General features: G+C 37.5%; 1 protein-coding gene across 9 annotated transcripts in view; it reads right to left on the reverse strand.

Annotated features, from left to right (window-relative positions):
* Positions 1-778: 778 nt before the first annotated feature.
* Positions 779-16349, reverse strand: part of AHI1 (Abelson helper integration site 1) — a 282040-nt gene continuing 266469 nt past the window's right edge. For 4 of the 9 annotated variants that reach the window (XM_075597389.1, XM_075597388.1, XM_075597387.1 and 1 more), the window contains 4 exons: positions 13429-13591; positions 13212-13303; positions 10197-10276; positions 779-2392 (listed from right to left, as the gene is read on the reverse strand). In XM_075597389.1, coding sequence (XP_075453504.1) covers positions 2173-2392; positions 10197-10276; positions 13212-13303; positions 13429-13591 — 555 coding nt within the window. In that variant the 3' untranslated portion in view covers positions 779-2172. Of the gene's footprint in view, positions 2393-10196; positions 10277-13211; positions 13304-13428; positions 13592-13697; positions 13780-16349 lie in introns of those variants that run through there. The other 5 variants (XM_075597391.1, XM_075597392.1, XM_075597395.1 and 2 more) reach the window with 5 other exon arrangements.

The raw sequence follows: 16349 nt of genomic DNA on the forward strand, positions 1-16349 counted from the left end.
CTACGGAGACGGGAGACATCATCCGTAGCCGGCACTATAAGCGCAGCCTTACTGGGTATTTTTTTAGTTTCGTTTGCCTTCCTCTGGTTCAATATAAATGATATAATATTATTTTATTGCAAATTGTACAGTAGCTGTGTCCTGTGATTTGAGTTCCGTTTAATTTGTTCATTCCAAACTCACAATCATAGAGTGTACGTTTTTCAGCAGGGGTTACTTTTCTTTCTATATGACTTGCACTACTTAAATATATACATGCATTGTAAAATAAAAAAATATATACATACAGTCATGAACCGTAGCTTACCCATCAATTTCCCTTTAATCTTATTTTGTTGATCTAACCTGGATACCTTTTTCTCATTCTTACTTTCTTCTGTTGCTATATTATGTTCTTATTCTTGCTGCTCCATATAAATATTTGAAAAGGCAGTCAGACCTTCTCTTTTTGCAGAAAATAGTATATTTTCCATACTTTCTGTTCTTACATGTGTTGAACAAACATTTTTGTTTGCACATTTATCTGACTGGGGAACATGTGCAAGGATCATTTGTGGTCTGCCTCTGGGGAATTTTTCATAACTCAATGCCCAGCACTGCTAGTCTCACTTCTTTCTTTTTATCAATGGGCCTCATTAGTGTCTTGTATGATACATGGTGTTTTCTAATTTTAATTCGGTTTATATCCTCCCTAGTGTAAACCTCAGTCAAGCATGATTTAAAAAAAAAAAAAAAAATGAAAATAACCGAGCCAAAAGTAAAACGATCTTGAAATCTCAATGTTCCAAAACTATTTTAATAGTTACGTAACAAACATTTTTAAAGTGTTCTCCATAAGTTATAAACATTTGTATTACTGTAAAGGTGCACCACAAAATAAAGTAATTGATACTACGGACCATCAAGTCAAATAAATAGGAAATCAGCACTGTCATTATAATAAGTATTTTTTAAATCTTTTTTTTCCCCTTCTTTGCACAGATTCAAGAAAGTTCAAAACAGACTAATGTCGTAAGTGCAATTATAGCTGCGTAGAAATTCATGAATGTCAATCACACCAATCAATAATTATGTGAAACTGGTCCATTTATTGACAAATATAGCCTGTGAAATAGGAAATTATTTGTTACCCTGATGCTTCCTCTATCATAAGACAGACAATGGGATTACCATTCAGCTTTGTGCTTGTTTTTCCATCAGTCCTCACCTGTCAAAGGATAAGCCTGGTTAAACAAGAAATACATGCTTATTATTTTGCATGCATTGTTGCTCGAGGGCTCCTTTAAGACAACACTTTCACAATACAGCTGCAGGACAACTTAAGAACTCAGTCTATTAGGAACTGCTACTTTCCATCTGTGCTTTAGTGAAGATTTATTAAAACAATCCTTCATATAAAAATGGATATAAAAAGTTAACACTACATTAATTTGATAGAAAGTGTTCTGCAAAACTCACGTTGAAAACCAAATTGAAATCCGAAGCTCTTTATTGTTAAATTAACCTCAAAGTGTTATATATTGCAACAGGGTTCTTGCCGTTCATAGTTCTGCTAGATAAAGCAATCTACAGCAACAGGTTGTGCCTAGTAGAAAACTTCAGCGTGTGCTGGGAATAAGATACAGGTGAAAGAAGAGATTGAAAAGCTGGTAGTGGGTTTGCCATGGTGGTATGCAAACAGATATAAAATATGGCTTGATTCTGCACTGACTATGGGCTCCCCTAATAAGTTTCCTGAACAGCATGGTTTCAAGTTGATGTTCTCATATTTATGGACTTCCTTATTACGTGAGAGGTAGAACCGCTAAGGTTGTTATGGAGTTAACTACATAAAAAGTATAAATAAAAACCTACAATTTCTAGTTCTGTAATTTTACAGTGGGAAAGATTGCATGCATTGAAAAACAATGTCACCCTAAAAGTGATAGAGCACTGGTTGAATTGTGCATCAATATCGGCCCAAGTTTAATCATCAGAAAGACTCTAGAGGAGATTCCCAAAAGTGTGATAGCTATGGCCCATAGCTAGTGGCAAAGATGCAAAATCTTTTCTTTTGTATTACCCCTTCTAGAGATACAGTACTTGCTGGTGCATACTGTACATTGATCTGGCTAATGCAATGTTTTTAGTAAAAAACCTCCTGCGTCAAAAACACAAGCTGTGTGATGTATCTCAAAAGTCTGGCTGAAATGCATTGTTTGTTTTCCCTGCTGAATCGAAACTTTTAAAGCTTTTCTTCTTCTTTGGTTTTACATTGGTCTCTTGCTTTGGCAGTCCCCATTCGTTCAAAGCAGAATCTGCAAAGGTTGAAGGTTCTATGTCCTGAGAAGCCACTGTGTGTGACCTAACGTCCGATGGTCCAGCCAACTGCAGCCTTTTCCGTCTTGTTCCACTATAACAGTAGACAAAAATAATTACTTTTTATTGCACTTTCAAAATGTAATTTTTGTCACATAGAGAAACGAAAAATGTGCAACGCTTGATGTTCCATAAATAAAGTAAAAACATTTACAACCTTACTCCAAATTTTTTTGTTAAACCCAGAAAGGAAAGCAGTATAACAAGGTATAAAAAAGTAAGGTTATCATGACTACTTGGTGAATTCTAATAAAGTAATGTGGTCCAGCTGTTGGTGCCCAGTAAAATGAATGAGGTTACACTGTGCTGTTAGTCACACCTACATTAGGCCTAATGCCTGATATACTGTGTTTTCTTCATAGTTAGGCATAGATTCACTAAAGGCTTTAAAATAACCAATAATATTTGGATATTAAATAAATAAATAATGCAGGATATGTGTACTGTTTTAATGCTGATATTTATAGTGCATATACGTGCAGAAAGAGCCCTTTTTGCTCAGATATTCATGTCCCTGTATTCTGTAAGCCCTTGTTGCATGTCCAAACCATGTGGAAAACGTTTTTTAGAAGCAGTTTCTTTCCAGCTCTGCAAATCCGAGTGGTAAGAAAAAAATATGTCGAACTTGCAAATTTTGCAAATAATTCTAATAGCTCCGTTAACTCAAAACCGCTTCACATAACGCGCAGATTTTGTCAGACTCGACAGACACGAAATTGCATCATATTAAGCATGTAGTTAATATGCCCAAATAACTATTCTATTGTACTTTATGCCCTTCTACACAACTTTCTAACTCATGATGTACATTGCTGCCAACATTTTGACCCCTATATAAATATAATTACACTCTAACACATGATATGCCTGATTAAATGATAAGTGGCCTGATTAAAGGGCACAATGCCTAATTATCTGCCTATTTAACCCACATTTTATGTGAAGAATTAAAAAAAAAAAAAAATATGGAGCACTTCATGTTGTTGAACATGTTTTTTCAAATCCAAAAAAAATTCTGCTAAATTTTATATGAACTCAATTTTTTTCAGAAATTGTTATTTAATTCATGGTATTTACAGTCTTAATGTAAACAAATTTAAAGGCCTTTTGGGTGTTGTTGGTGACGTTATGTTACTTCCGCTTCAAAATAAAACAGTACAAGTTGCGCGGATTGCCCGTTTAACCAGGTGGAATGTCTATTTTAATAGACGCGACTTGTGTAACAGAACACGGCTAGTTGTCAAATTCTATTCCGCTACTTATAACCAAATCACGCAGTGTGCAACTAAGTTTGCAAAAATCTTCTAACAATATTGCTGAGATTCGACTGCCTGTAGCTCAGTTTTTAAGATATCCAGGTTGATGGTGTTATTTTTCTCCTTTCCACTATACCCATCCTGCACTATGTGCACAGTACAGTATATACAATCAAAAGATATATCACAAAATGCTGACCCGAATATAAACTGGTAAAGCACTTGCGTCACAAACCCCTATCTTGGACTCATTTATAAAATGGAGCAGGTTCTAAAAACCTGTTTGCATCTATGTCAATTTTAGAATAAGGAGGGAGGGAATGAGGAAATTATTCTGACAAACTAGACATATTGTAAAACATATGTAAATGTTTACAGGCATACCCCGCATTAACATACGCAATGGGACCGGAGCATGTATGTAAAGCGAAAATGTACTTAAAGTGAAGCACTCCCTTTTTTCCACTTATCGATGCATGTACTGTACTGCAATCGTCATATACGTGCATAACTGATGTAAATAACGCATTTCTAACAGGCTCTATAGTCTCCCCGCTTGCGCACAGCTTCGGTACAGGTAGGGAGCCGGTATTGCCTTTCAGGACGTGCTGACAGGCGCATGCGTGAGCTGCCATTTGCCTATTGAGCGATATGTACTTACTCGCGAGTGTACTTAAAGTGAGTGTCCTTAAACCGGGGTATGCCTGTATAATCCCATTTTTTTTAAATTCCAGCATACAGTACCTGCCTCTAATTTGTTGGTACCTAAAAATGTGGTGTCATTTTTAATGATGGAAATGAATGTTAAACACAGAGAAGAACCCTTGCTCAGCTCATGTAAAGATATGAGATGTATGTATAACGGAGGTGCTCAAAAGGGATATGGCCACTCGACATGAATACGAAGAAGAAACTAGATCCCTTTAAATGACACTAATCGCGTCACTTAGAATTGAACTTTTATTAAATCAACCTATAATATAATTTCTTGACGTCGTTTGTTTGATCGCTATAATAACAATACGACATAGATGGCCCGCAGGGAGAATAGATGTGACCAGCTAACTTTGTGTCAGAATAATTCTTAATGTAATATATGATAGCAGACCACTAGTATCTGTCTGCAGACTTAGTAAGCAGGAGGTGTATAGTAACAGACTGCACAAATGTCTGTCTGCAGGCTGAGTGAACAAGAGGAGTCTCCCAGTATATGGCTATGTTTCACACTATTGTGCTTGTAACCATAGGATAGAGATTACAGTATGTAACAGTGAAGTTACTGCTACAGTATTTAGTTAGCCGGCATTACATCGCTAATCCAAAACGATCTAGTTGAAGAGGGTTAAATCGTTGTGTGTTTACAAGAATGTGTGTAGAAGTAATGTAAACACCTACAGTAATTGCTGCAAATTGTATCAGTTAGGGCACCTAGTTTTTATCTTGCTGAATTTAGCTATTAGAGGTAAGTTGTCGATGATAGCGTTTCTGGAGCAAAGCTCATGTTGTATTAGTGGTACAGTATATATTAGCTGCAGTTACTCTATTTTTATAATGCTGCTTTCTTGCCCTGCTACTTTCAGCAAAATATAGATCATAGCAATTGTTTAAACTATTTCCCCAATACCATCATTATATTGCCTTCCTCAATGAGGATCTACTCAAATAAACGATGGAAACAGTTTTAAGAAGAACATGCCATACTGCCATTCGGCAGTGCGCAAGAGCGCGAGGTGTATACGGACACCATTGTGGACGGCGCACTCTCTGCTGACGTCATTGCCAGCTGCAGTGTTTGATCGCTATAATAAGTATAGTGATAAAACAAACCCTGCATCGTATTTATTACTAGAAGTTATATTATATGTTGACAAAAGAAAAAGTTCTAAGAGACTCACATTCCAATTTGGTACAAGGGAGCTTACTGCCATATTTCTTTTCTTCTTATTCATGGAAATTAATGTTACAATTTTTTTTTAAACACAGGGAAAAGGTCTTCTTATAAACACAGGAAAAAAAAAACATGAAAACCATATTTAAAAAAGAGGAAATCAAAAGAAACTCCCAGGGAAATACCCCCCTCCCTCCTCCCCAAGAGACTTACTCCGAAGGTGATGCCCGTACTTCCTGATTCTTAAATCTCCTGTGACACGTGGGCCAATAGGAAGCCACGACTGATGACGTTTCAACTTCCTATTGACCCTATTGCTGCGGGTTAATTAAACTTCCATTTTGTTTCCCCAGCAGGGGATCGGACTAAGGGTACCTTGAGAGTTAAGTATATCAGGGGGGTCTCCGGAGCTGGAATTAATGCGGTACATCTTCGGAACCCCCCTACTTTCCAAGTATGCTTACATTTTTTTTCGAAATAGGTTGCTAATGTGAATTTTACATTTTCAGTCCATATTTGTTTTTTTTACCAACCAATCAGTAGCTATAGTACAACCAGGGTCGGATTAAAGTCTTTGTAGGCCCTGGGCACTCTCATAATCGTAGGTCCTTAAAGATAGATCTATAGATAAATATTTGCAAACAGTCCATTCCTATAATGGATGAACTTATCATTGAGATGGGCAGACGGCGAGCAGCATACGCTACACTGAATAAAAGGTTTAGTTTTCTTGTTGATAGATTTATGTCCAGTGATGGAGTGGCCTCTAGAACAAGGGCAGTAATAGATATACAGCCATCAGATTTCAAACATGCATTCACAGATGAATTTATTTTGTTCTCATGTATGTATGCAGCAGCCAAGAAATCTGTGGCAGAAATAATCAAGGCACAAATAGCAGACAATTTGGTGACAAGTTTTCCAAATGTTATCATTGATTTTAGAATGTATTTTGCCATTTTTGGATCAAACTGTGAAGTGGAGTGCTCTTTTTCAAAGCTGAAACATATAAAAAGCTGTCTTAGGTCAACCATGGGTGTAGACAGGATGGTGCACTCACATATCCCTGGTAAACTGCCACGGGTGCTCTGAGAAACCTCACCGTCATGAGGCATAGTAGACACCAAAGAGAAGACACAGCCCTCCAGTGGTTCAAGACCACACCAAAACGTAATTCTCTGTACAGTAATATTGTCTTAATATACCTTTTTGCAAAGACCACTGGAGTGCCATGTCTTCTGTTTTGGCCGACCATTGGATAGAAACGACTATCTTCACTTGCACTACTCTCAATTGAGAATGAGCTTTTGCAAAAATTGAAATTAGAACAGGCCTGTGATTTTGCTAAGAAAAAGAGCCGCAAAGTTAATGTTTAATGTACATTTATTTACGTCAAAGCTAACATCATTAAAGTTCATTCAGAAATCTAACGCTCTACATTGCACTGTTTTGTTATGCTGTTACGAGACTTTTTATTAATTCCTGATTATTCAACTTCACATAATATCTCACAATTGTATTTAATGTTACATGCATGTGTATATATACTTCAATATTTGTAGATTTATTATTATTATTATAATAACAATAAAAAGGTTTTGCAAAGTCATTCATTTAAAGCAAATGATAAAGTTTGATGTAGCAGTTTTTTCTTATTTTTGACTTATAGATTTTTTGGGGCCTAAATCTTTTTCGTAGGCCCTGGGCACTGTACCCTTTCTGCACATTGAATAATCCAGGCCTGGTTACAACAGGTCCCTAATTTTATAGGTTTCTTAGAACAGCCCCTCTGCTGAGAAGAGTTCCAACGTGATTCTGCTGAAAGGGACATTGCTTTTTGAAGATACTGAAGACAGTCATTAGCTGGAAGAGGCTTCTCCCCTGAAAGTCATTGATAGGTATTCATAGCTGCCAGCAACAATCTAGAAATACCCCTGATGTCCAGTGTTGACTCTTTTGAATTCCCGTGTTGGAGGAGGATGCGGTGCTTAAAGAAAGAAACATCTTTGCTGAATTAAAAGCTCAAAATATGAAGGGATGTATTTCTATAGTAGTGGATCTGTGCCAAAAGAAATATAAATAAACTGTTTACGTAACCTTTTCCCCCCTCCGTTTTGTTGAGGTAGCCATCTTTGATTTGTGATACCATTCATGTCTGATGTCACTTGAGAATCAATACTAATCACACTCAAAGTTGCTTGTATCCCAGATAATATCCAAGTCATAAAAGGACAGGCTTGTGTTCCAGAAAAAGAATCTTGATAAAGGTCCTGGTAACGGACTGAAATGTTGATGCATGAAAGTAATATTATACCATTCACACTGGAGTGCAAGCTTATTTAATTGTTTGAACACTAGACAGAACGTGGAGGAGCACATACAACACACGTTTATGGTGTAGTATGCGCAGAAAATCATAAAACCAAGCAGAAATCCCCTCACATATATGTGATTTTCACCAAATCGCATAAGACAGAGCATGAATCCATGTTGATGCTGGGTAACTCCCTCACTTAATAATAATAATAATAATAGCATGTTCTTGTATAGCGCTGCTAGTTGTACGCAGCGCTTTACAGAGACATTTTGCAGGCACAGGTCCCTGCCCTGTGGAGCTTACAATCTATTTTTTGGCGCCTGAGGCACAGGGAGATAAAGCGACTTGCCCAAGGTCACAAGGAGCCGACACTGGGAATTGAACCAGGCTCCCCTGCTTCAAACTCTCAGTGTCAGTCAGTGTCTTTACTCACTGAGCCACTCCTTCTGCCTGGAGGGCCCATATAGGGTTAACATGGGTATTTATAGTAAAAAGGAAGTGTGTGATGAAGTGTGTGAGGCTTCTGAAACACTTAGGGCTACCCAGCAGAGCTGGTAGCGAGACATCACCAACACGTGACTTCTGGTTTTCGGTGGCAGTACCCGGAAGTGGCCGCAAGTAGTAGCGCCGGCGGTCCTCCAATCACAAGACACACAACAGTTCCTGATCGGTCTTACAGTACATGCTTTGCTGGAAAGCACTTATAAATATCTGCTTGGTTTTATGATTATTCTTTGCACCAATAAAGAATTAGGTGTGTTGTGTATGATCCTCCACCTTTTGGTAGTTGGCGTGCTAAAAAAAAAAAATCCTCTTTTAGTTTGATAAACCAGAGCTATGGTGTGGAAATGTGGTCGACCAAAATTCTGCCATTTTCGTAGCCCTGATATAGATAATATATATATATATATATATATATATATATATATATATATATATATGTATATATATATATATATATATATATATATATATATATATATATTAACACACATTCCCAAATAGCTCAAACTCCTACATATATATATATATATATATATATATATATATATATATCAGTGTTCGACAAACCTATACATTTGCTCGCCCCGGGCGAGTGGATTTAACCCCCGGGCGAGTAAATATTGGCCCAAGCAGCACACGTTTGGTATTAGGTGGCGAGTAGATTTTTTTGTGTGGCGAGTAGATTTTTTGGTATTCAACTTAAATTTGCTGGTTAGTAGGCAGAGGAACAAAAACAAGTGGAGTAACTTCCCATCATATACTGAATGGCGTCAAAGTAGACAAATTATAGATTAAGTCATTATTTTGTTACTCATATTCATATATTTGTTCTAATCAAACAGTGATTGAATGCCAACCATTTTCAGATAATTGTTATGGAAAAAAAAAACTTAGGCTTTATTGTTTTAAATTAAAGGTCCTGCCTAAAAAAATAAACAATCAATTTGTAAATATACACTGTGACTAGAATTGTGTCAAAGATGTCAATAAATAGGTTTTCATACAATGTTAAAGCTGCAGTTTAAGCTGCAGTTTAAAAAAAAAAACCACACATATATATATATATATATCCCATTCAATATGTGCATCAATACAATCTGCACACTGACAAGTGATTAGCTAAGCTGCAGATCGATCCGTTCTCCTGTAATTGATCGCTTGCTCCGGGTTATTTAATTCAGTTCTTGCACAGCATTCTGGGCAATGTTATCCTGGAATATGATTGATTGGGCAATTATTAAATACAATTGGTGCACTGCTAGAGAGAGGGTGGGGCTCAAAAGCCAGAGCCTATCAGAAAGGGAAGGGGCTGTCACTTTGAAAATGCTTCCTACATTAGAAACATTAAAAATGTCTTTAAAACATTATTTTAAATGCTACAAGTATTTTCTCATAGTACAGAACTGATTTATTTAAAAAAAAAACACACATGTAGGATATTGCTAGAACTGCTGCTTTAAAACTAAAGACAAACAGGCAATTGCAAGAACACAGTTTATTCTGTTCCTTTCAAATCAAGTTTTCTTAAAAAAAAATTGATGTCAGCTTTATATATATTTTATATTTCACAAATTAAATACTTCCAGTACTATGCCGTATTGATATTAATGTGAATGCACACAACTGGCACAGCATACTGTACATTAATAAACAGAAGCGCACAGTTTCGGTGGTGATAGGCATATCAGCTTTCATATTCCCTTCAATTTTTTGTGTGTACTTTTCAAGTTAATGGTGTCACTAATTAAAGCGCCTTCAGCAGATTTCGAAGTTCAAAATTCTCACGTTACAAAAATAGTAAAATGTTTTATATGTGCATATTTCTGTGTCACATTGTAAAAAGTGAAACATATTTTGGACCAATGTCTCTTACTGTGTCACAGGTGAGTCTACATCTGTTTCATGCTGTGACATCAATTTCAGATCCTTTGTATTGCTGGGGACTACCGACATCTGCAAACACACAAATATGTATGGTAGAAATAAGAAAGACAAGGAGGCCAACTCTATGTGTTTGAGAAACCCACCAGCTTCCTGGATTTGGAGAGAATATACCCCATTTCAAACAAGCTGTGTCACTTGGGGTCTGTTTACCCTTATGTGGTTACAAGGAAGGAAACAGACCCTGGCCCCACTTTGCCTCTGCTAGGCATTTTTCAGGTGAGAAGCAAGAACTACAAATTGCTCAAAGACAAATCTTACATGCACCTGGCCTTTTACCAGTTTAAATACATTCTTTTAATGTAAACCACACACGCTTTCAAAATATCTACAATAAAAAGAAATATAGCAAATACAATATTATCTTGCTTCTGAAATAAGCTCACAGAAAGATTTACTATGCGGCAGTCTGGACAACATCGGAAGACACGGTATCCCAAGGCTCTCTGCCGAAGCCTGGATAAGCCGTATCGCCATATTTAGTAAGTTACGTACAGCAGTTACTGTACTCGGTAGATGAGGTTGAAAAAAAGACATAGGTCCATTGCGTTCCACCTATGTTCAATTTAGACAATGGAGATGCTCATCCTATATTTGTAAGTTGTCTTATGGAAATCAGACTGTGTTTTCTAGAACTGCATTTACAAGTTAATAACAAAGCAGGAATCTTTCCAAAGGGGCTGGATGAGCAAACATTACGTAGGAGGGCAGGAAGATTATTTTAGTGGAATTCTATTTAACCATTACATTTCTATACAAAAAATAACTGTGAATATGACAAACGATCTACCATTTGCAATATATACATATATTATCATTATCTTAGCTGAAAAGTGAGTTTCAGTATGAAAAATTGCACTTCGATGCTTAAGCAACTGCAGTGAAATTAGCAGAAGGGGACCAAGGATCACTAGCCCATCGCGAGCTGGGTTTGGCCCACTGTGAGCTGAAGACCCATGTCATAAATTGAATGAGAAGTAAGGTGTCTTCCGTTACCAAATGGTGTCATGTGGAATAGCGCCACTTAGTAAACAATGGCCATATTTACACATTTATTGTAGTTCATTTACAACCATCAGATAAAGCATTTACAAGCAAGAATTTACACAAGTTTGTTTAAGCAAAGTAAGTAGTCCAAGCAAAATGTGTATCTCAATCCATGTTCAAGGTTAAAGTAGTCTTACCGGATGATCAACTATTAAGGTAATAAGAACGGAGGGGCGCTCACCCGATAAGATGACTTTATCTACAATAACTGTGCAACTAACTTTTTTTTGCAATCTAGGTGGCGCTTGAAATTTTTATTTTCCATTTATTTTTGGGAAATGGTGGATTCTCTATTTGTACCTGCGTCCAACCTTACAGTTTGTTGTTAACTTTAAAAAAATTTTTTTAATACATTTTCTCTTATTTTAGTGTGCTTTACACTTTTATCTGTATGGTTAAAAACGTAATACAAAGATTGACAATCTTTTTTAAAGAAAAATCAAAGTGCAAGAGTAAACAAACCATTTAGGAAGTGAACATTGAAGCAAAATTAGGAAATGCAGAGTTAGGCCTCGTTTATAGTGCCGGCGACGGATGACGTCACCCGTCGCCACTGGCGAAAGTTGCACATTAGTTTGGAGCGACGTCGCTGGCGACAAGGCCAGTGATGTCACTGCTAGAGAGAGGGTGGGGCTCAAAAGCCAGAGCCTATCAGAAGGGGAAGGGGCTGTCACTTTGAAAATGCTTCCTACATTAGAAACATTAAAAATGTCTTTAAAACATTATTTTAAATGCTACAAGTATTTTCTCATATACTGCAGAGTGCAGTATAAGCGCAGCCTTACAGACCCATAACACTGCCTGATATTCCTTGAGTTTAGCACTCAATAACACATTATATCAATACCACATATCTTCTGTCAGAAGACTCCAGAAAGGGATTTTTATATGATTTGTGACTGAAAATGTAGCTCTATCATATGAGCCTATGGTAGTAATATTTTTAATGGAATGAAATCCTGCCGATTCACAGCTTTCCTTTTTTAATAAATAGACATTTTTATCCAATTTTATGTTCTTTTTTTAGATTGTTCTATACGTTTTGGATATGTTTCTCTCCTGTTTTCTCTCCCCTTTTTTGTTATGTCACTGTGAGCTGAAGAAGGTGGGGCCTTCAATTCCACATGCAAAGTACCCTCATTTTATCCTGATTAGTCCTTTGACAGGAACAGTTTCTGTAACAGTAACAATGACGATGTTTTTAAGCGATGTTGTCAAATGGCTCTACTGGAGAGGTAATAATGGATTGATAAGGGCAATCTTCGCTTAATGGTTGCTTATGTTTGTTTAAAAAAGCCAATTATGTTTGTAAGTAAAACTGTAGTCCAATAATAAACTCACAAGGAAGGGCGAGTATGCAGGATTTTGAGTCAGTCATACATTGTGCACTGAACAATTTCAGAAAGACCCATATGTCACATTCAGTTTTCATAATTAGCATACTTAATTATCATAATTTGTTTTTATCATTGCAGGACCTAAATATGTAGTATATAAATATATAAAGAGTACAGTTACAGTGGCCGCCGAGCTGATTCTTCAGCGGCCGCCACCGCAATCTGCGTCCAGGCGTGGCTGGGTCCCGCCGCGTGCCGTGCGTCACTGATGCGCGGTCACGCGTGCCAGGGAGCGTGCGCACGTGCCCAGGGTTCACCCGAAGGTGGTGGCGGGGTAAGGGGGGTTGTGGGAGCAGAGGGGGACCCGGAGAAGCAGAGGCAGAGCAGAGCCAGAGGTCGCGAGGGGAGGGGAAGGATGCAGGGAAGATGCGGCTGGCGCTCGGCCAAGTTCAGCGCCAAGCCGCGGGACAAGACGGGTAAGCGTTAGAGTGAAGCTGGCCGCAGCAGTACATGCATGGTTGTTGGCTGTACAGCAAATGTGTGTCTTTCTATTGAATATTTACCCTCTGTGATATTTCTGCTACGTAATTTTCCTTGTGAAGAACAGGAGAATAATCTGGCACTGAAGTTGCAGATCGATCGTCCTCCTGTTGGACTGCAAACAAAACAAGACAACATGTACAGGTGAAATATATCTTATTTACAATTACTTCAGCTGTCTGGGGCAAAACAATCAGTTAAACCCACATTAGCCTACATTGGAAGGAGATGTTAACTTACTCTCAGCAGCCACATAATTTGCTGGAAAATAACCTTGTTGTCCATTTGCTAGACGGCCAAACCACCAATTGTCATTATCTTTGTACAACACATGGATAATGTCACTGCGATGGATGGTTAGCTCATCTGATCGATGCGCTGTGTAGTCATACAGAACCACGACCTAAAAGAGAGATAAGACCACCACAGCTTTATCACATTCATGCCACAAAGAAACCCCTCAGCATTTACTTCCTCTCACAGAAAAGCAGCTGAAACCAAAGCTGTACCTTGGTAAGAGTTGAGGCTTTGTAAACTTTTGCTAAAAGGATCAAGGTGGTGGGAACACAGCAGGAGAAGCATGATAAAGAACTGTGGGAAATATTAGAAATTGTTTAGCCCAAGACTAGTTTCAAAACAGCAGCTGTTAGTTTATTGATTTATGTAGAAAAATACATAAAATATGCACACTTTCTTAGAATTCTTTTACACCAGTTTAACTCTGTAGCAGCTAAACTAAGGGCACTTACCAACTTACTACAGTATACCAGTGTTTTTCAACCAGGGTTCCATGGGCATCCCTAAGGGTTTCCCTACAATTTTCTGGTCATTGGAAAATTGTACCAAATACAGAAGAATTTACAATGCATCTGATCTCAGACACGCTATTAGAGAGAGTGGTTGCCTGATGTTTGCTGCTAGCGATCAATAAAGTTTTTTTAGACATCCATGCGTTGGCTGCTGAAGTTGCTGTGATCCGCGGACCACCTTACCTCTTTCCCACGCTATTAGAGAGGGTTGGACTTTCACAATATAATTATAGGGACACACACACACACACACACACACACACACACACACACAATGTTTAGTGCCTGCAGCACAGACACAAGTGCTGTATTTACAAAGCAGTGCTGAATAAGGCACTATGCAGTTTATTGACTTGAATAAGCCGTCAGGTGCTTTATGGATTAGAAGTGTTCAGTAAATATGATCCAAAGTGACTTGCTCAAGGTTATAGGTTCTGTTACTTTAAAGGCAGCACCCTTTAGGTCACTTCTCCAATAAAAGGGTCTGTTTCCCTTTAAAAAAAAAATGCAGCGGCACCTACTGTACTTAGTACATATGTGATGAAAAGACACAGTACAAAGCAACCCATATAGACACCATGACACGAACTGTGACAATTTTTTTCAGCAAGATGTAGGGATACTAAGAAGGGTCTATACCTCTGCTCTGTCCAACTATCACTCAGAGAATTACCTATCAGTGTTTGGGCAAAGTCAATTTAGAATATTATTTGCCTGATTTCTTGTGAGTGACTTATTACACTAGTGGTCTGTCTTTTCAAACTCCAATAGGTAATTTGCGTTTGAGTGATATTTCCACCTACACGGACACACACAAAATAAAACATATTAGTGGAAAAAAAAAAAAAAAAAATGCACAAAAAATATGCACTCTCGCAGAAGAGACTTAAAATGTGCTACTGTATTGTGTTGCCTAGTAGTATTTTTTTTATTATATATATATATATATATAATCAAAAAATAAATAGACGATACCGTTCTGTGGCTAACGAAATGCTTTTATTTGTGCGAGCTTTCGAGATACACTGATCTCTTCTTCCGGCGATGTTACAATGAATGAAGCAAGGATAACTTAAAAACAGTGTCTCTTGGAATGTTATCTGTGCTTGTCCTTCCCCCGGTGTGGATGTGTTTTATGGCTAGAGGTGTCAAAGTTACACATATAACATTTTATTTGAATATATTACATATATGTTATTGGAATAAATAATTAATATTGATTGGTAATAATAGGAAAAGGAACAGACAAAATAAAAGCTACTTTGATAGCCGACATGGTAAGTACACATCCAAACAAAGTATTTGAATAGAAGTGTAATTAAGTAAATCCACCTAACTTTGGAAAAACAATGCAGCTGCCCTTATATCTGACAAATAAAGGAACGAGCTACTTTACAGTAGATGTTCTGTCCTAGCTTTGCGAAAGAAAACACTGATGCATGTTTTACAGGGAACTGAGAACATGTTTAGCAACGTTTGATAATGCGTTACAGGCACAAAAAAAACACACTGAATTCAATTAAAGCAGCAACACTACTTTCCACCTTTTATTCTGTTTTTTTTTTTTAATTACTTTTATATGTAAAGCATGTGACAATGTATAATTCTACATTATTACCTAAGCTGGCAATTATTTGGTGCTCCTGATATAAATATGTCAAAATCCTGAATGCAAGCCTAATGTAATGGCTCCTTCAGTCAGTGTAAGGCCGCGCTTATAGTCCCGGTGACGTTGCATCAAAACAAATGTATTGGATCCGTTGCATGCGCTTATAGTAGGAGCGATGCAACGGCTTGGTCGCGATCGCTGGAAGTCAATTAAATTAGATTTTTTTCAGTGACTGCAGCGTGACGCAGCGTCGCCGGGACGATAAGGCGGGCCTAAATCAGCAGTTCTAATGAATTCTTATATTATTAAGGTAACATTATCTATTATTAGTTTGCAGCTCAAACTGCTGGGAATATTGGCAACTAATTATCACAGCCAGGAAAGTGCTGCGAAGATCTTGCACTGCTTGGGAGATGGGCTAAAACCTGCTATAGCAATCAAAAGATGTTTTAAAACTCTTATAAAATTACATTTAAGGGTTCCAAGATGGCCGCTGCAGCTCCCACGGAAGCTCCCTCTAAAACGGTATTTGAGACGGTATAAGGTGACTTTTCCTCACAAAAAACATGCAAGATGTTGAATTTGGGGATGGAAATCCTTTCAACATAAATAAAAAATAATTTTGACATCTAATAATTTGATTGGGTAATTTTAGACCTACACAGAGGCAGTTGGAAGGGACAGAAAATGACAGTTGACAAGTGAAGGCAGCCTTAAATTCTACTTGAGCTCTGTGGGGACCC

The sequence above is a fragment of the Ascaphus truei genome, chromosome 4 (genome assembly GCF_040206685.1).
Source record: "Ascaphus truei isolate aAscTru1 chromosome 4, aAscTru1.hap1, whole genome shotgun sequence".
Classification (NCBI taxonomy): domain Eukaryota; kingdom Metazoa; phylum Chordata; class Amphibia; order Anura; family Ascaphidae; genus Ascaphus; species Ascaphus truei.